Here is a 21,510-nt window from a genome sequence, read left to right on the forward strand (position 1 = left end):
CAAACAGAGAAGACATTCTGAACAACAAAAAGTATAATCTGCAGTTTTGCTAATGTTTGTGTTTTTACCTCTGAAGAGATTATCCAAGTCAATATCTTCTTTTCCTTTGATTTTCAAACTCTTTGCCTGCTGTACAAGTCTGGGCAAAGAACAGAAATAAAATCTAGATTCATTATCATGTGAAGTAGAAATAAATCATGATAGCAGTACAAATTTAAATAGAAACCACAGGGTAAACAATGGATTAGCAGCTAGCTACTCTGCTGCACACAGCCTTGGTAGAATTTTTCTTTAGTTTAAGACTTTAAAAAATACACTTTTGCACAGAAACTCTGACTTTTACAACTGAAACTTGAGTGTTTTTCCTCATTCATTGCAGCAAAACCTTGATAGAATCCTCTGGCGATCACCTCTTCAGATCCTGAGACTATCGGGGATGGGGTGATGCTGTGGTAGATGGGTAAATAATAATTGCTACTGATTTTAATGCTTATTATTTTAATCAGAAGATTATAGACATTGTACTCAAACAACTCTATGAAGTAATTTAGTTACATTGCTGAATGTCAGAGAATTAATTAACTTTTAAAATGTTGCAGTATTCAGTAAGGCCTAATTTTGTAACTTTCATCATGGAACCTTATTAAAACTTGAGGTTCATACTTTATAATGAATAGGGAACTTTCTAAAATGAAACTTTTCTAGGAGAGCTAATTACCTGGTAATTAATTTTAGGTAGACAAACCTGAGATAATTAAGTTATCTGTATATATTTTGATTTTAATGAGATTCTAATACCTTGCTTTGCACATGTTCTCATTTCCAACTGAAAAGCAACTCTCATTTTATGTTCACTGACAAGTCCCAGAGTTGAAAAAGTAAGGACAGTTTTTGTTGCAGGTGAGGAAGTGGATTCAGTGACCAAACCCCTACCTAGAAACCTACATGACTTGGGCATGAATTGTGGTAATTTTATGGACGTGTTATGTAAGTGTGTATGTCATAGTCAAAGTACATTCTATCCACTTCTTCATCATTAAGACATTTTATTTGAAAGGCAAGAAAGTGAGGAAGCGTTCTGGTTGAAATTCTGTCTCTAGAACTCACAGTAGGTCGCGAATCCTCTCTGGTGCAATGGAGAAACAGTGCACCTAGCGTGGGAAAACTGGAGTCCCACCCAGGCCCCAGGCCACAGGTGTGTGACCCTAGGTGGGCGATGAAATGCTCTTACTCTTCCAATCCAGAAAATGGAAAGCACTTGCCTCACTGGGTTGTTTTGAGTAATCAGATACACACACACACACACACACACATATACACATATATATGTAAACAACTTAAAATGACTTATCATGGGCATATATAAAAATGTGTGGACTATTTTTTATAATTTAATATGTATAATTTTATTATATTTTTCATTATATCTATGTCTACATACATATAGGGATCTAATCAGGATCTGTTAACATTCTGTTGGGAAAGACTGTATCTACAGAAAGAGGACTCAAAGTTAGGCAGGGAGCACCCGGTGGGATGGAGCTGGTCAGTACAGGATGCTGGGAGGTACCACCACATGCATGGAACAGCAGGATAGCCATTTTGCAAAGAATAAGATGGAGAAAAGGAAGAACAAGTTCAACTCTGCTTACAAATTTTTGGCAAATCCTTGGGAACTTTTCACTCAATTTTACAAATTTTATGAAACTTTGAGTTGACTTTCAAACCATCCTAAAGCATCCCTCAGTAACACATACCATTGAAGATCTCAATTTTACTTTACAAAATTAAAATATAAAAGCTAGCCTGTGTTATGCAACTTTGAAGAGGATTTTAAAAATTTCTAAATAAATTGAATAAATTTATTGAGTGGTGCTTTTATTTTTAATGCCAGGTGCTGTAATTAATCCTGGGTGTGTGATGGTGCTGTTTTACCCCTGAGCAGCTGAGTCTTGAATGCTCCATGAGGTAGGCACCTCCCAAGGACTCCCAGCCACTTCCCTTGGCTTAGCCTCATTTCACTCTCAAAAGCTCTGGTAGGCAGGAATAGTGCTCTCACTTCACAAAGAGCTGGCTTTGCCCAAGTTGGTCACATAGTGACTCAGAGCTAGAGCCAGGATACCAATTCAAGCCTTCGCATTCCAAATTCAGGATGCCTCTGCCACACTCATCATCTTCCAGTAAGGTAGGGCTCACCCATTATTTACAGGGACATTGATAAGGAGAAGTCACAGAAAGAACAGAAAGGGACAGTCGGTCAGTAATGCTCCCAAGGGCTGAAGGGAGGACATGGCTTGGTGTAGGCTCCAAGCTGGGGTGATCTGCAGAGGATTGGGGGAGGAGTGACTGATAGGTTTCTAAAGGCCTAGAGAATTCAGGAGGGTGAAAAGAAGGAACTGGAATAGAATGAGCATGAGAAACATGAGAGGGGAGAAGTGTTTGGGGGATCTGAATAAGCAAATCAATGGATTTGACTGAAGCATCTGCACTACGAAAGTAAAGGTGACCTTAACCAAGTAAGTTGGAGCCGAGCTGCAGAGGGCCTTTCATGCTGTTCCCAGGTGTTTGGACTACAAATCGTGGACAGCAGAGAAAGCCACTGGAGTGTCTGAATCTTGAAAGTATTTTCTCACAGCCAATAAATGTCTGGAGATCACTAGGCCAGTAAGGTGCCAAAGAAGCACATTTTGTTTCTAATTTAGCTAAAAAGGTCTAAGTCTCCAGAGGTTTCTACTTCACCAGTAATTCTTCCTGAAGCCTGGTCCACACCCTTCATATAGCCATAGTTCCAGGCACCCTAACCAACATTCAAAGTCCTTTGTTAATGGTACTGCTGCTACAACAGCAAGTGTCAAGCTATCTGTCTGTCTAGCTCTACCAGATTCATTCCATTAAGGAACATACATGATCCAGAGGTGAAACTTGCCACTCATAACTGATAGTCTCTGCTCTCTGCTGTTTTTCTACTTGCTTACTATTTTGCAACTCTAAGTTGGAAGAAGGGTTGCGTGTTCTCTGAACTTCCTCCTAGGTTTCTCCTTGATAACAGGGCAGTATCAATGGCTACCATGTCGTGCTCATTAAGTGCAGGGCCCTGAACTTCATGCCTAACATTAAGGAATTCATATTAATAAAAGACAGAGAAGTCAATGAGTTTGTTCAAAGTAGAAGAACCAGAATTTGTATTTGACTCAAGTTCATCTAGCTGCTGCAACAGAAGTTGGTGAACTCTAGCCCATGAGTTACATCTTGCCTATCACCCACTCTTAAATGGCGTTTCATGTATAGCTACTAGCACTGTTTTCTGTAGCATCCTTGTCTGTGATCACTACTAGCCTGAGGTGAGAAACTGTTAGCAGATACTGATGGCCACCCAAACCCAAGCTATTTAACCTGGCTCTTCACAGGAAAGGTTTGCTGACCCCTGTTCTAGAAAGTTCCCTATAGTCAAAATGCACTGGGCACATTAGGGGTTTGGTCTAGGCCAATAACAAACTTTCCTATGGGAAGGGCAGAGAGCCCTAAAGGTGAAGGATATGGTCCTCGAAAAGGCAGGGGTTGGGGAGAATTAGCCACAGGATGTGGTGTGGGATGAAAAGTGGACCTGGAGAAAACTGGTGAGGCCTACAAAAGCTTTGTTTCCCGATGTGTATGTATGTTTGGATTCATGAAACTACTTCAATAACTGTGAGATTCTGTCAACTCAAAGGAATCATACAGTATGTTCAGTTTGTAAATAACAAATAAACATTTTAAAATACAGCACTATAGGGGCTGGTGGTGTGGGACAGAGGCTTAAGCTACTGGTTGTAACACTGGCATCTCATATCAGAATGCTGGTTGGAGTCCCAGATGCTCTACTTCCAATTCAGCTCCCTGCTAATAAATTTCAGAGGGTAGAAAATGATGGCCCAAGTATTTGGGCTCCTGCTATCCACATGGGAGACCTTGATGGAGTTCCTGGCTCCCTGCTTTGGCCTTGCCCCAACCTGGCCCGTGTGGCCATTTGGGAGTGACCCAGCAGGCAGAAGATCACTCTGTCTCTCTCTGTCACTTTAACTTTCTTTTTTTTTTTATTTTTAAAATTTATTTGACAGATAGAGTTAGATAGTGAGAGACAGAGAGAGAGAGAGAAAGGTCTTACTTTCATTGGTTCACCCCCCAAATGGCCGCTACGGACAGAGCTACGCGGATCCGAAGCCAGGAGCCAGGGTGCTTCTTCCTGGTCTCCCACGCGGGTACAGGCACCCAAGCACTTGGGCCATCCTCCACTGCCTTCCTGGGCCACAGCATAGAGCTGGACTGGAAGAGGAGCAACTGGGACTGGAACCCGGCACCCATATGGGATGCTGGCGCCAGAGGAGGAGGATTAACCAAGTGAGCCACGGTGCTGGCCCCTGTTACTTTAACTTTCAAATAAATAAATAAACCTTTTTAAAGTGGTAGTATAAAGCATTAGTATGATAAACATGTGGACTTCAAAAAGTTAATGGAAAATGATGGGAGACTAGGAGGAAGCACCTGGCTCCTGGCTTCGGATCAGCGTAGTGCCAGCCGTAGCCAAATAATGGAAAAAAAAAAAAAAAAAGAAAGAAAGAAAGAAAAGTTGATTTGGGTACAGTTTTTTTTTTTAAAGTATATACGTGCAGGAAAGTAGTTTTCTAAAAGTTCATGGAAAATTAACATTAAGGAAAAGCTAAGCATGGCATTTGGAAAAATTTTTTAAAGATTTATTTATTTATTTGAAAGGCAGAGTGACAGAGATGGGGGGGAAAGACAGATCTTCTATCCACCGGTTCACTCCCCAAATGGCTATGAAATAAATGTTTTAAATTCCATTTTCTGTGGACTTTTGGAAATACTCTTGTGCATATGAACTAGTTTGTTTTGTCAATATAAGAGGGATGGTAAAGGAAACTGCCTATCAATGAGGGAGCAGGCTGAATGAGTTCAAATGTGTCTACACTATGGAATAGGACCCTTTTGTCCAAAATAATGCACAGATCCATTTGTGTTGATGTAGCCATTTATCAATGGCATACTGCTATATCCAAGATAACACACTGCAAATGAACACAAGCTAGAGATGTATGTGCCTGTGCACAGGCCTGTATAGACATGGACATACAAAGAGTGGACAGCACATGACAATCTGTGAGCACCAGGAACCTCAGAATACAGCATCGATGCTGAGGAGTAGGGAAAGGGAAACCATTCATTTAAAAAGCTCCACATCACTTGAATGATGAAGGTGGGCACTTACTCACATTTTTACATGCACACAGGTTATGCTGTTTCATAAAAGGTAGATATTATTAAAGTCTTTCAACTTTCCTTTATACTCATCTATATTTTCTAATTTTCTTATAACAAATAAGTATGCCTTTAGTAATGAGAAATAAAAATCATGATAAGTGTCTCAACTTTACTACTTACAATGAGCGGGAAGTAATTATCTTAGAGCCAAGTTAGGAATGTAGACGAAAAAACAGCGCCTGCTGGTGCTCGTGCAGCAGAGGTTTATTTTCCTGGGTACAGGAACACTCACACTTCCTCTCTGCAAGGAACCATGGAGACTGTAGGACACACTGTTCCTCTGGATTTCATTACTAAAGGCCCATGCAAGGCAAGAATCCAGAAACCCAGAGATGCACAATAAATTATAAAATGCCTCATGAGAATCAGCTCATAAAAATATTTTTATGACCCCACGCAGGCATACATTGGTTATTTCACAACTTTTCAGCAAAAGCCTAAGTGTGTTTGGGAAATAAAAGACATTTTTAATTGAGGTGTCAAAGGGAACAGGATGGGTGGAGCCTGGGGAGGGCCACACCCATTGCTCTCATCACAGTTTCTCTCAACACTTCCGAGTCAATGGATTGACTGTGACACAATGCACTTCATGCTCTATTTCAAAATAGTCAGCAGAAACATTTTTTCCCACAATGACTTGTACCTGCTTATGTTTTCCAGGCTTTGTGATGGGTAACTGTTGAGGACATCCTGAGTGTGACCCTCATCGCACCACTGTTACTTCCTTCCTGGCACCTGTCACAACTTGTGATTTTCTTTTCATTCATGACTTCCTGTCTTTTTCCCTCTTCTGTTTCTGTTTGGTCACCTCCATGTCTCCAATGCCTAACACACCGCTTTGCAACAGTAGAAGCTTCACACATACTTGGTAAATGAATGAGTGGTGCTACAATGAATGAATCAACTACACCCTACTGTTACTCACTAACTTGGGTGGTTTTCTTATCACTGCGTGAAAGCTTGATAGGGATAGGGAGTTCTGTTTTGTCTACTGCTGTTCCCTGGAGTTTGGAGCAGAGTCCTTCTCAATATTTACTCAGTGAGTCAATGTTAAATGAGTGAATAAATATGTCTAACTTCAGGACCTGGCAATGGCCATGATCCTGAATTCATCAAGTCAAGTGTTACGCAGCTCTCCAAAAGTCCAAATCCAATTCTGCTCTGACTGAATTGTACTTCCAGGGTAGGCAGTAGTACGGCCTAGTGAGAAGAGCTATGCCTTAGAAGTCAGAAAGCTCAGAGATGCCACCAACTAGAGAGTTAATAAAGGGACTCAATTCCTTTTCTTTGCTTTCCTTTTTTCTCCTTGGGATAAACCGAATTAATCTCGAGTCCTTTCCTACTATTAATCTTGCAGGTGGTTATACCTGGCTAGAGGCTCCTCAGAATCTGATTGGAGGTGAAGAGCAGAAGGGAGCTTCTCTAAATGCCCTTGGAGTTTCCTGTTCAGCCACGATTCCATTCAGGTCCAGAAGGATCCTGAGTCGTCCTGGTGTTTTCATCAGTGTTTGTTTATTACTTAATTTGCTTATTGATGCTGAGTGTTATACTAAATATATAAAGGTCTAAACTCTTATATTCAGTGGGGAAGACATGTAACACACACAGCTAATACTGATCCACTGCAAGACTTTAAAATCAGTATTTTTTTATAAAAACAGAAAAAATATATAGAACTATTATTTCAATCATTTCGACTATGTGGCAGGCCTGGTCATATATCTACACCCATATCAATGTGTACATTGATACACCTATCTTAACAATCTTATATAAGCCTCACATTCATGTCCATTTTAAAGATAAAAGATTCAGATTCTAAAAGGAAAATGAAATTATATTAGCTGAATCAATCAACTTAGATATACTAAGAATCTATGTAATGTGAACAGTAATGCAGAAAAAAACCAAAGCATAGTGAACACTGGTCCTTCTCTTTAGCAGCCTACAATCTTCTTGAGAAGGCACCCACACAAAACAAGGATTCAAGCAGAACATGCAGGAAGTCACATATAGAAGCTAATGTGTAATACAACACCAAAGGTCAGTGGGATGCTGGGAGCAAGGGATGGACTATCTCTTACTTAACACTATCCCAGTGCCTACCACTGTCTCTGCAAGCAGTGGTTGCTCAAAATCTATTTAGCTTGAGTGTCTACCAAGTGTCAGGCATTATACTGTTATAAATATAGATACTTGTAAAACCCAATCTCTACATTCAAGAAGCTAATACAGGTTGGGATGTTTAGAAAACTTTAGACAGAGATAAGCCTTGGGGAAGGGAGGAGAATGAGGCAGGAATAAAGGATGGATAAAGGCTGGCAAAGAAGGCTTCCAGGTAGGCATCGACAAATTGTGGATGAGAATGGGAGCAAATGGGGACATGCAGCAGCTTTAGCCCCAAAGCAGGGACTTCCATGTGGGAAGAAGAGGAGAAAGGCCTGATGGATTAAAGAAAACTTATTTACTAACTTTGGAGGTTAATATGTGGAACAACTAACTAATACAATTATAATTCTGAAAATGGCCCTCATGGAAGGTATTTATACTGTAGCTAATTTGAGTAGTTTCCACTACTCAACCTAGTTAGCTCATGGCATTGCAATTTATTTTGAGAATCATTAAGGAACTATTCCACTGCATGCCATTCCCTCTGATTGCCATAATTTTCCTCAGCCATCTTTATTACCAGTAAAGACCTTCGTGAAGTGAATAAAATTTATCATATGCAGGGATCAGAAAAAACAAAGCAAGCTTTAATTAGTCATTTTCCTTAGATTTTCTTAATAGCAACGATTGAATATCACAGATATTTTATTGAATGGTGGTGCTATAAATTGTGTGAATTTGAATACTATATTGAACCCTGCTTTTGAGAGGCCAAGAAAAAAAAACCCAAAAAGATTATTAAAGAAAATTTATGTGGGTGGGAAAAGTCTGAAAGAAACATCCTCCTCAGGCCTGAGGCAAGAAGCTAAAAAGAGGTGGGAGACAATTGCATCCCAAAGTAATTTTATGATGAAAATGTCTTAATGACTATAATTTTATTCTCCTGTTGCAGATAGATGTCTTTAGTATATTACAATGAAATGTGTTCACAAAGGAAAATCTGGTATTATTTATAGTATAAATAAGGATAAACACTTCAAGGAAACCATGGTAAGCTTCTTCCCCTTCAGTAGTTTTCATAAAATAAGAAACAAATACATCACAAGATGACCCTGGGAATCACAGAAAGAAGTAAAACATAACATAAATATAAATCCAGCCAGTCTTCCTCAAAAACAGAAACTGTCATTCTCCTTCTGGCCTAGTGCAGTGGACACAAGTGTGCAATTTGGAATCCTATAGTGCTGGATTCAAATTCCAATTTTTCCACTGCTGATTTATGTGATCTTGGACACTTTGCCCAAACTCTCTGAATTTTCAGGTGCTAAGGGAAAAAAAAATCAGAATAAGAAAACCCACTGCACACACCTTATTGTGAAGATGCAATAAAATCAGCAAGATGATGCATATAAATTGTGTAGCACATTGGTTACCCAAAAGAAGTGTGCAATATTACAGGAAAGCACATAGTTATTATTGATACTTCTGGTGTTATAATTGCTTTATTGGACTTGGAAACACTAGATTTAATCATAAGATCCATATCTGAGTCTCAGATCTCTAAAATGTCTCTATCTCCTTGCCTATAACCAACAACACAATGATAACAATAGTGTGTCCTCTGCTTGAAGCGCAAGATGATGGGAAGCTGCAAAGATCATGGTTGCAAAAATTATAAACTGTTAGGCAAATTGAAGTATCCTCCACACACACTCCAAAGCACATACCCAAACAAAAGGAACCCAAGTATAAGGTCACTGCCTCCACCTAATACACTGTGAATATACTACAACTCACTTTATCAGCACAAAGAACACAATCTCTTAACTTCTGGAAGCATAAAAAGGTCAGAAAAAGTACACACACACACACACACACACACAGTCTCAATAATAGTGACCTGTCATGAGTCCAAATTTGGAGAATTAACTTAAGATGCATGTCTGACTGTTTTGGAGGTAAATCTTGCGAACATCTAGTAGTACATAATCTATTCTAATTTAAATAATGATGCTCTCCTTAAAAAATGTGAACATAAACAGAATATTTCCATCATGCAGTGGAGCCATCAGTTTACTAGTAACTGCCACCCCACCCCCAAAGAATAATAAGGGAACAAATATACGTTTTAAAAAAATCAGAAAACTGGAGTGCAGTTAAGGAAAAGACAAAATTCTTTAAATTGCTGAGCAGTGTCTAATTGATTCTGGAAGAATATCAAAGCAGAGTTAATTTTATATTTTGCACTCAAATGGTAAGAAGTCTGGAGATTCTGAGGTGGCAAGTGCTGCTTGTATAAGCAATTACACAAGCCTGGCCCACAGCTTATGCTCCATGGATTGTCTGGAGGCCAGTGGAAACTGTAGCTCCAATTTTCAACAATCAAAACCCCACTCCTGTCCTTATACAGGAGACAGGTAAAAAAATTACCTCTTTTCCACATGTGAAAGAGAAGAGATGGAATTTAAATATTTGCCACCTGGATCTGATTTCAAGAGCAAAGGTTTGGGAGAGAGAAAGGCAGTCCCAGCCGAGGACTGTGACTGGGAGGACACTTAGAAGGAATGCTGTCTGTGCACTATTGGTCTACAGATGAGGGCTCTCCACAAAGTTCATGGAAAAGAAATCCACTTTTCCATGTCCTTTCTGAAGTCCACCTCACCCTATTCCTTGTTCTTTTTCCTCACCCCAGAATTCAAGCCAGGATGTCATGGAGTTGTGGTAGCAGAGGGCATGGCACAGATTTCAACTGGGCCAGACTTCTAATATTATGTAGTCAAACATTACTATAATGATTGGCTGGGGAAAAAATGAAAGGGACTGGAGTGCAAGGATGGCTTTGGTTTGGGGCTTTCAAAGTAAAAGGCAGCATTAGGATTCATGATGTGCACAATACTACCCCTGTTCCTCAGTGACTTACACAGCTGTAGACAATCAGGATTTGGCAGAACTAAATTTTTCTGCTATCAGCTAACATCTTCCACTCGTTCTATCTGTAGTAACTAAGCCTATCTGATATATTAAAGTGCAAAACACTTTCAAAAATGGACTTTTAAAAAAAGTCCCTAATAATATATCAAGAAAGGTAAATTCCTTTGAGTGGGTGAACCAAAAGAAGGAGGACCTTTCTCTCTGTCTCTCTTTCACTGTCTAACTCTGCCTGTCAAAAAATAAAATCAAATAAAAAAAAGAAAGGTAAATTCCTAAGAAGATTTCTGCACAGGGGAGGCAATATGTCTGTGTTTGTTAGAAAGAACAGTTTAGCTAGCCTCTGAGAGACTACAACGGTGGGATCACTTTTTTTTAAGAAAACAGTTCAAAGATCTGTTTAGTCTCTGTAATTTTTGACAATGAGGATGAATGTCTAAAATATTTGCAAAAGAGACTGGGTTTTTATTTGGAACAAGAACAATAGAAGATAGCAAAAAGAACAAAAGGCAAGTGTATATACTATTGATAATTTTAGAATAGACACTGTTCCATGGAAAACATTAAAAAAATAGAAAAAAAAATTCTCCCTCAGCAAAGAAATGGAAAAGACATTCAAGCTCTCAACTACTTAAGTTGTAAACAGTGTGGGTGTGAAAAACAGTAAAGAACAAGTAGACCCTGTGAAGTTTCAACAAGAGGAGTGGATGTGTAACAAATAATAAATATGCAAGATACGGATGCAAAAAGAGAGAGGCAGGCATGCATATCCGTGGGAAATATATCATGCAATCGAGAGGAAAGCTAACCTGCAGCCCAGAGAGAACCATCAAACTGAGATAGGCTATTCTACAAAAATGAAATGTCACCCAAATGCTCTAAAACACATTTGCATAAAATAAGAACAAAATTCACAGCTCTAAAATACCTGTGAAAAGCCTGTCCTATGAGACAAATTCTACCAAGGAACAGGTGCCCCTGTGGGAGTAAAGGAGCAGCAGTGCTGCTGGGAAGGAGGTGCTCCATGGCCTGGGGCAACTGCACTCCAGAGCAGCACGCCCTTCTCACCTGATGCACGCAGAAGGAGCAGTAGCCTCAGACACAATTGACTTCTGTCTGTGGCAGGGTCTGGAGACCCCTGCTTTTCAGTTCTTGTCTAGCTTTTCTTGGCAGTCCCTGTGGGATTTCCTGTTGTTTACTTAAGGTTCCACTTTCCTGTGTTTACAGTCCCCCCCACAGAGTGTGGAACTCTCTGAAGAAAATGTTATTTAGATTGTTTACTCCTTTAGGTTAAATAATGTCAAATCAAGTTGTATTTATAGCTGTTTTGAAAATAATTATATGCAAATAAAGATTGAAAATTATACTTAAAATCATATTTATATACAGAAAAAAAGGATGATGTGTCATCAATAAATCTAAATGGAAACTATTCAGTGAGCAGAGATCACATGTGAGGTGAGTCTGGCTTAAAGACAACAGAAGCCAGGAACAGGTCAGACCTCATACAACCAAGTGGATACAAGTACTGGGCCATGATGAAGAGTAGTATCTATGGAATGTCTATGATGCCAAGGAATAAAGACATTTTCAAGAAAGTAGGGAATCCTCTAGAAGTATACAGTTACATATAGTTGTTTCCTACATATAATATGTACATTCAGAAAGAAGTAAACTAAAATATTTGGGGACAAAGCAACAGGAATATTTTCTAACTGATGATCAAGGCTTAGTAAATTCTATGAAACAGAGAACATAGCAACATCCAGAAATACAAGGAATTATTTTGAAGAAATATAAGAACTATTACTAATAACAAATTTGTTCCTGTACTATTGCACATGGTTTACGGCCTGGTTCATATTTTCAGTTTCTTACCTGGGCTGACTGTTCACCTTTTCATGTTTCCCATTGAAGCTCAAACTACAGAGGTTTTTCTGTTTTGAATGTGAAGACTCTGATTCAAAATTTGCCTGTGTTAGTTCTCTCAGACGATCATGAAGCGTTGCCTCCTTTTTCAAGTTCATGTCCGAATACGGGCAGCCAAAGGCACTGGTTTGTATAAAAATGAAAGCATGGCTGTCAGTTTAGTGATAAATCAGGGATCCACTGCCATTAGAACAGACTTACATCTAATATTTAAAAACTGAATAGAGACATTCTTCTGGTTGAACACAGGCAGATAACAGATTCTTTTCATACAGCCTTTGAAGTAAGTCTCAGGCTCTAGAACCACGGACACTGGTCAGGGAAATGTTACAGGCAGATTCATCAGCACATATGGCTTTTACAATGTGGGAAACATAAAACTCTAAGAATAGCATGCGGATGGGCTTCCTGTGGAGCAGAGAAAATGTCACATAACACTTGATGCAAAGTGTGGATCCTCCAGAATTGACACTCTGGTTTGACCACAAACATCACAAAATGCCATGGGTAATTAAAAAATAATGTATCAGAGAATATTATTCTTTCACTCCCTAATATTCATGTTTCCAGAAACACTGTTTCTGCGTATCTGCTGAACTCCCTTAAAATCCGCTAGTTAGTTTTGTGTTGGGAGGTGCACAGACCCCTGGCAGGTGAAAGGAGCAACCCACGGCCAGCTGGCCTGACTCCCTTCCTGTCCCTCACAGAAGTCAAGGCCAAGAACTGCATCCTGGATGTTGGAGCTAACAGGCTATGGGCAGGAGAATCTGCCAGGGCAACTGTCCTGGTTCCTCCCACAGGCTGAGTGGTTGTCTCCATGAAGCCTGTCACCAAGGAGGCCGCAAACCTCTACTGCTTCTTGGAGTGAGGCAGCCAGTGCTGGGGAAACTGCAGACATGACAGGTCACCTGTGCACCCTCTGGAGAATATATCATGCCTGAGTTTGGAGTATTTCCTCAGTAAAATGGGAGAAGCACATCAAATTCATAAGGGTTGTCGTGACCATGAGAAAACATCTGCACACATACAAAGAAACAAAAGAAACAAAAAAGCACATGCCTACACAGGCACGCATAGGCATGTATGTACCTCCACACTTCCCCCACCCACATGGATGGCAGCTACTATTATCATCACAGTGTTATCTTTGGCTACACCCAGGGGAGCATGAGGTCAAACACATCAACATCAAGGCAGGTGGTTATTTTTTAGGAATTCACTTCCTATTCACTGTGAATTTGTCAATATCTGGTACATAAGACATTCTTTCTGAATACATGGAAATTTTCATTTGGTGCTGAGTATTATGACAAAAATTAAGGACCAGAGCATATGCTCCTCTGCTTAAAAGTCAGCCGAGTTTTCCAAAGAAGACCTATACACCATTTAATTCCAGAAGAAATTTAGTACCAAGTTACATGTAGAATGGATCCTGGAATTGTGGCCAGGGTAAGTAGGATGACAGCAGCTGAGCCCAACATGACAGGGTGGATCCTATTTTTACAATTCATCCATAGTTTTTTCATAATACATATTTTTCATTCACTTTATTTTAAAGATCCCTTGTACACATGGATTTCAAATTTTTTTGCACTGAAATAAAATGGCATTATTTATTTAATAGCATCAACATGAGCTTTTTGAAAAACCCCTACATATACCAATAAATACAATTTATAACAAAAACAGAAAGTTACCCATTGAATATACACTATAGGTAAATGACAATACAAGGTGTTTTACATATATTATTTCTAATATTAATTGCTGAAACCCCCCCAAGACTGTAGTCATATATGTGTTTTACAGGTAAGAAGACAGGTTCTCACAGTGTAAGCAACTTCCCCAATGCCTTCTGGTACTTTCTTGGACAGCCTCAGCATAGATCACTTAATTGTTGGCACCAATCAGGTGGACAGAAAAGGGACAATGATTTGAACACCACCAGAAGAAGCAATGTGAAGGAAACCACAACATAATTCCTTTGCCCTGAATCAGGAAGCAAGTATTCACAGGCTAGAGTAGCACTTGGTTTACTGTGGTTTACTGGCTGAGGGAAAACAAGTGCTAGGCCAGAGTTGGGAGGGAAAGCACTGTTGCCATTCCCAACAGAGCAGGACTGTTTAGATTGCACAAAAGGAGTTTTAAGGGAGATGTTAGAAAGAATTAGGCTACCTGAAGAAACTTAAAGATGTTTTATTCAAGCACAACTGATTTTTCACCTATCCTATTACCAGCATGGCTCTCTGTCCAGCGCATACACCCAATGTGAGATTTCTGAATGCTGTTACAGTGATAACTTTTCTCTTCCTTAACTTCACAGCCCCATCCCTACGTGATTCATGCCCCACGGCACTGATGGCGTCCCTTCCTAAGTTCATGTGCCCAGAACGTGTAGAGCTACCAGACTGTTTTGTTCAGTACTTGTTGACCTTGAGAGAAATGTATCCCTCTATATTTATTCAGAAATTAGTCTGCCTACTTATTTAATCATCTACTTATTTAATCAGTCCAGCTTCTCTTTGTCTCTTTTGTAATAAGGAATGCAAAACAGGATGGAACCCCTGCAGTGCACTAGAATGGACAGTTCCTCACTCTGTGAGGACAGGTTTTGTCGCTCCCCGTCTTCGTGGAGGAACGACACAGGACCCTGTGCTGTTCTTTGGTCTGCTCGGCCCTCCCCGGGTTTGCTGCTGGTTCTTCCCGGGTTGGCTACCATCCCTTCCACCTCCGTGGAAGGGCGGTTCCCCCTGCCACCTTCCCCACTTCCGCGGGGGAGCGGCACACCGCCGGCCGGCTCTCTCGGGGGCTGCACAGGTGTTCCTTCAGATAGATGTTCCTGGTGCATGTTGTCTCTCTCCTCCTTTATAGCCCTCTTCCGCCAATCCCAACTCTGCTACCCACACGCCGAGTACGCTGCTCTCCTCCAATCAGGAGCAGGTCCTGCTGTTTATTGGTTGAACTGGATGCAGCTGTTTAGAAGCTGTTTCTCCCTTCTCAGTGCCATATTGTGGGAGAGCAGATGCATAGAATCAGTCTTAATTCCAGTAACTTAGTCTAGTCCGAGTTGCTCCCAGTTGCTCCCCACAGGTTTGTGGGGACATAGCTCCAGATTCTATGGAGCAGAATCGAGGGTGATGTTCAGAAGATAATATTAAATAACAAAAACATACTTTGCAGAAGATGATGTTTGGTGAATAATTTGAAAGAAGATAATGATGAGAGATAAAACAAAGTACAAAAGAAGTGAGAGTGAGGGAGCTTTCATATATAATTGTCTGCATGGCTTTGAACCTCAGACCCGGGTTCTGAGACTCCCAGGAGCAGGTTTCTTTATTGCCACACTGCACTTGTTTTCTCTGCAAGGAAGTGGTTACCTTAAAGAGATGGCAACCTAAATTTCATGTTCTGTGTATGTGCATGCATGTGTGCCTGTGTGTTTAAGACCGTATATGATACTATATATGATAAGACTATATATGATACTATATGTCTACTATATGAGCAAAAAAGATTAATGTGGATATCCCCACATATGACAAAATCACTTTAAATTTACTTCTTTTTTCATTTTTTTACAAACTTTCTATTATATAAGGTGGACAAATTTCAAGTATTTTATATATGCAGATTTTTTGTTTGGCTTTTTCCTAAAGAAGCCTTTTATTTAATGAGTCCAAATTTCATAAGTACAACTTTAGGAATATAGTGATTCTTCCCACCATACCCACCCTCCTTAGCCCACTCCCACCCTACTTCCTCCTCTCTCTCCCATTCCCTGTCCCATTCTCTATTAAGATTCATTTTCAATTAACCTTATGCACAGAAGACCAACTGTATACCAAGTAAAGATTTCAACAATTTGGAAACAAACACAAAAAATTGTTTGAGAACAAGTTTTCAGTTAATTCTTATAATACAATTCATTGAGGACAGAGGTCCTGCATGGCAAGTGAGTACACTCCTGTTGCTAATTTAACAATTATCACTCTTACATATGACCTCATTGACCACCTGAGTCTCCTGACATGAGCTTTCTAGGCTTTGGAAGCCTTTTGAATCCACAATCTCTATTAGTATATAGACAAGGCCATAAGCAAAGTGGAAGTTCTCTCCTCCCTTCAGAGAAAAGTACATCCTTCTTTGATGGCCACTTCTTTCCACTGGGGTCTCACTCACAGAGATCCTTCATGTAGGACTTTTTTTGTGCTACAGAATTTTGGCTTTCTATGCCTAAAATGCTCTCATGGGCTTTTCAGCAAGACCAGAGTGCCTTAAGGGCTGATTCTAAGATCAGAGTGCTATTTAGAGCGATTGTCATTCTATGAGTCTGCTGGGTGAACTGCTTCTCATGTTTGAACACTGTCTCCTTTTTAATTCTATCCATTATTATTACAAAACACTTGATCTTATTTATTTGATCCCTTAAACACTTATTCCGATCTATATGATCACTTTAACACTTAATATAATCCCTTTATCACTTAAGATGGCATTTTTACCAACAAGCTTAATGGGATTTGAGGTCCCATGGTAAGTTTTAAACTGAACTCTTGGATGCAAGTCTGTAGAAATGTACACAGAACTATAAAGCTTTAAAGTTATGAACTTCTTCCTCACTTTCTTATTCCACTCTTATTTTTTTACTAAGGCATATTTTCTTTTTTTAAGATTTATTTTTTATTTATTTGAAAGACAGAGTTACAGAGAGAGGTAGATAGAGAGAGAGGTCTTCCATCTAATGGTTCACTCTCCAGATGGCCACAATGGCCAGAGCTGCACCGATCCAAAGCCAGGAGCCAGGAACTTCTTCTGGTTTCCCACATGGGTGCAGGGGCCCAAGGACTTGGGCATCTTCTACTGCTTATACTGCTTTACCAGGCCAGAGCAGAGAGCTGGATTGGAAGAGGAGCAGCCGGGACTAGAACCATCACCCATATGGGATGCCAGCACTTCAGGCCAGGGCTTTAACAGCTGCGCCACAGCACCAGCCCCCTGAGATATATTTTCAATTGACTTTATACACATATAATTAACTCTATATTAACTACAGAGTGCAACAAATTGTATGAAGAAGATAAAAGAGGGAAAAAAAACTGTTCTTTGACAGTCAAGACAAGAGCTGCTCAAGTCATTGCTTCTCAAAGTGACAATTTCACTTCTACAGATTTCTGTTTAGATGCTCTATTAGTTATCACAGTTCAGGGAGGATATATGGTAATTGTCCCTTTGGGACTGGCTTATTTCACTAAGTATGATGTTTTCCAGATTCATCCATTTTGTTGCAAATGACCAGATTTCATTTTTTCCCTCTGTGTAGTATTGCATAGAGTATATATCCCATAATTTCTTTATCAAGTCTTCAGTGATGGGCATTTAGGTTCATTCCATGTCTTAGTTATTGTGAATTGAGCTGCAATAAGCACAGAGGTGAGATAACTCTTTTATTTGCTGATTTCATTTCCCTTGGTTAAATTCCCACGAGTGGGATGGCTGGGTCTTTTGGTAGGTCTGAATTCAGATTTCTGAGGTATCCCCAAACTGTCTTCCATAGTGGTGTTACCAGATAACATTTCCATCAAAAGTGGATTAGGGTACTTTTTTCCCCACATCATCACCCGCATTTGTTGTTTGTTGTTTTCCGTATGAAAGCTAATCTAACTGGGGTGAGGTGAAACATCATTGTGGTTTTGATTTGCATTTCCAAGACAACTAGTCACCCTAAACATTTTTTTTTCATGTGCCTGTTGGGCATTTGGATTTCTTCTTCTGAAAAATGTCTGTTTAAGTCCTTTGCCAATTTCTTAACTGGGTTGTTTGGTTATTGTGGAATTTATTGATCTCTTTGTATATTCTGGTTATTAATCCTTTATCAGTTGCATAGTTTGTAAATAATTTCTCCCATTCTGTTGGTTGCCTCTTCACTTTTCTAAGTGTTTCTTTTTCAGTACAGAAGTCTCTCAATTTGATATAGTCCCATTTGTGAACTTTGGCTTTGATTGCCTGTGGCTCTGGGGTATTTTCCAAGAACTCTTTGCCTGTACCAATGTCTTGCAGGTTTTTCCCAATGTTCTCTAAAAATTTGATAGTAGATGGTTGTAGATTTAAGTTCTTAATCCATTTTGGATGAATTTTTGTGTAAGGTTTAAGGTAGGGGTCCTATGTCTTTCATCTGCGTGTGGAAATCCAGTTTTCCCAGCATCATTTGTTGAAGACTATCCATACTCCAGGAATTGGTTTTAGCTCCTTGGTCAAATATAAGTTGGATATAGATGCTTGGATTGATTTCTGGCGCTTCTATTCTGTTCCACTGGTCTATCTATCTGTTTCGTACCAGTATCAGGCTGTTTTGATTATAACTTTCTTGTAGTATGTCTTGAAATATGGTATTGTGATGCCTCAGACTTTATTTTTGTTTTATAAGATTGGTTTAGCTATTCAAGGTCTCCTATGTTTCCATATGAATTTCAGCATCATTTTTTTAGATCTGAGAAGAATATCTTTGGTATTTTGACTGATACTGCATCAAATATGTAGATTGTTTTGGGAAGAATGGACTTTTTTTGATATTGATTCTTCCAATCCATGAGCATGGATTTTTTTTCTTCTGTTTCTTTATTGTTTTATAGTTCTCATAGCAGAGATCTTTGACATCCTTGCTAAAATTTATTCCAAGGTACTTGATTTTTTGTAGCTATTCTGAATGGGATTGATCTTGGAAGTTCTTTCTCAGTCATGGAATTATCTGTGTATACATAGGCTGTTTTTTATGTATTGGTTTTATATCTTGCTACTTTACCAAACTCCTTTATGAGTTCCAATAGTCTCTTGGTGGAATATTTTGGATCCCCTATGTAATCATGTCATCTACAAATAGCAATAGTTTGACTTCCTCTTTCCCAATTTGAATCCCTTTGATTTCTAATTCTTGCCTAACGGCTCTGGCTAAAACTTCCAGGACTGTCTTGAATAGCAGGGTGAGAGTAGGCATCCTTGTTCTGGATCTCAGTGGAAATGCTTCCAACTTTTCCCCATTCAATAGGATGCTGGCCATAGGGTTTGTCATAAATTGCCTTGATTATGTTGAGAATATATATATTCCTATATATTTCTATACCCAATTTGCTTACAGTTTTCATCAAGATAGGGTGTTTTTGTTTTATCAAATGTGTTCTCTGAAACTACTGAGATATCATTTTTTTTGTTCTTCAGTTTGTTATTGTGATGAATCTCACTGATTGATTTGTGAATGCTGAACCATCCCTGCATATTAGAGAATAATCCCACTTGATCTGGGTGAATGATCTTTCTGAAGTGTTGTTGGATTTGATTGGCCATAATTCTGTTGTGGATTTTTGTGTCTATGTTCATCAGGGAAATTGGTCTGTATTTCTGTCTCTATTATGTTTTCCAGGTTTAGGAATTAAGAAGATGCTGGCTTCATAGAAAGAATTTGCGAGGATTCGCTCCCTTTCAATTGTTTTTAATAACTTGAGAAGAATTAGAGTGAGTTCTTTCAATGTTAGGTAGAATTTGGCAGTGAAGCCACCTGGTCCTGGGCTTTTATTTTTTGGGAGGATCTTTATTGCTGATTCAATTTCTGTCTCAGTAATGGGTCTGTTTATGTTTTCTATGTCTCCATGGCTCAATTTAGGTAGGTTGTATGTGTCCAAGAATCTGGCCAAATCTGGGTTTCCCAGTTTGTTGGCATATAGCTCTTTGCAGTAACTTCTGAGGATTCATTTTATTTCTGTGGTGTCTGCTGTTAAATTTCCTTTGCCATCTCTAATTTTATTAATTTGGGTCTTTATTCCCCCTTTTTTGGTTTGTCAGGCTAATGGTATGTAAATTTTGTTATTTTTTTCAAAAAAACTGCTCTTCACTTTGCTGATCTTTTGCACTGATTTTTGGCTTCAAATTTGTTGATTTCTTCTCTAAATGTAATGATTTCTTTTCTCCTACTAGTTTTGGGTTTGGTTTGCTGCTATTTTTCAAGATCCTTGAGATGCATTGAAAAGCTTATTTATTTGATGCCTTTCCAATTTTTTGATGTATATACCAACTCTATATATTTTCCTCTTAACACTGCTTTTGCTGTATCCCATAAGTTTTGAAATATTGTATTCTTTGTGGGCAGCAGGGTCCGTCTCCTGCAACATGGCGGGGCGCCCGGGAGACAAATAAGTACTGAGACTGTGGACTGAAACTAACTCTATGCATCTGATCTCCAACCATATGACGCTGAGAGGGAGTAAGCAAATCTTACACACCTGCTTCGTCAATTAGCTCTGATTGGAAGAAAGCGGTGTGCTCAGCACGCAGGCAGCAGAGCACGGATTGGTGGGAGAGGACTATAAAAGAGAGAGAGAGGGAGAGAAGGCAAGATGGCGGAATAGGAAGGGAGCACACTGATAGTCCGGGGAGAGACAGTTTAATAAAAGTGGAGATACTGCAGGTTCAAGGAAGAGTAGGGGAGGAAACAGCAGAAGAAACTCTTCCAGAATGCGTGATTCACAGCGGACCTGCGTGGAGAGCGTGGGAGCCCACAGTTCGGGACACCAGCGGCAGACTCAACACACCAGCACTGGAACACGAGTGAAACATAAAGAAAAGATCCTAAAATGTGCAAGAGAGAAACGTCAGATTACTCTCAGAGGATCTCCAATCAGACTCACAGCTGACTTCTCATCAGAAACTCTACAAGCTAGGAGGGAATGGCGAGATATAGCCCAGGTACTAAGACAGAAAAACTACCAGCCCAGAATATTATATCCTGCAAAGCTATCATTTGTGAATGAAGGTGAAATAAAGACTTTTCATAGCAAACAGAAATTGAAAGAATTTGTTGTCACTCGTCCAGCCCTGCAACAGATGCTTAAAGATGTGTTACACACAGAAACACAGAAACACGGTCATCAATATGAAAGAAGGTAAAGGAAGGAAAGCTCACAGCAAAAGATCACAGGGAATTCAAAGCATATATTAGAACTTATCTTTGGCAAGTGGCAGGGCAAAGTTACCACTTTTCACTAGTCACATTGAACATTAATGGCCTGAACTTTCCAGTTAAAAGATACCGATTGGCTGATTGGGTTAAGGAACAAAACCCATCTATTTGCTGCTTACAAGAAACACATCTTTCCAACAAAGATCCATACGGACTGAAAGTGAAAGGCTGGAAAAAGATATACCATGCCAACAGAAATGAAAAAAGAGCGGGCGTAGCCA

At 39.5% G+C, this 21,510-nt stretch overlaps 1 protein-coding gene across 1 annotated transcript in view; it reads right to left on the reverse strand.

Moving 5' to 3' along the window:
* L3MBTL4 (L3MBTL histone methyl-lysine binding protein 4) overlaps nt 1-21,510 on the reverse strand; it is a 554,392-nt gene that overhangs the window by 121,219 nt on the left and 411,663 nt on the right. The window contains exons 15-16 of the mRNA XM_089304912.1: nt 12,232-12,405; nt 69-139 (exon numbers count right to left, since the gene is read on the reverse strand). Of these exons, the coding sequence (XP_089161038.1) occupies nt 69-139; nt 12,232-12,405 (245 nt within the window). The remainder of the gene's footprint in view (nt 1-68; nt 140-12,231; nt 12,406-21,510) is intronic.

This window comes from Oryctolagus cuniculus, chromosome 10, assembly GCF_051225735.1.
Source record: "Oryctolagus cuniculus isolate XC-2025 breed Fujian yellow rabbit chromosome 10, ASM5122573v1, whole genome shotgun sequence".
In the NCBI taxonomy this organism is placed as follows: domain Eukaryota; kingdom Metazoa; phylum Chordata; class Mammalia; order Lagomorpha; family Leporidae; genus Oryctolagus; species Oryctolagus cuniculus.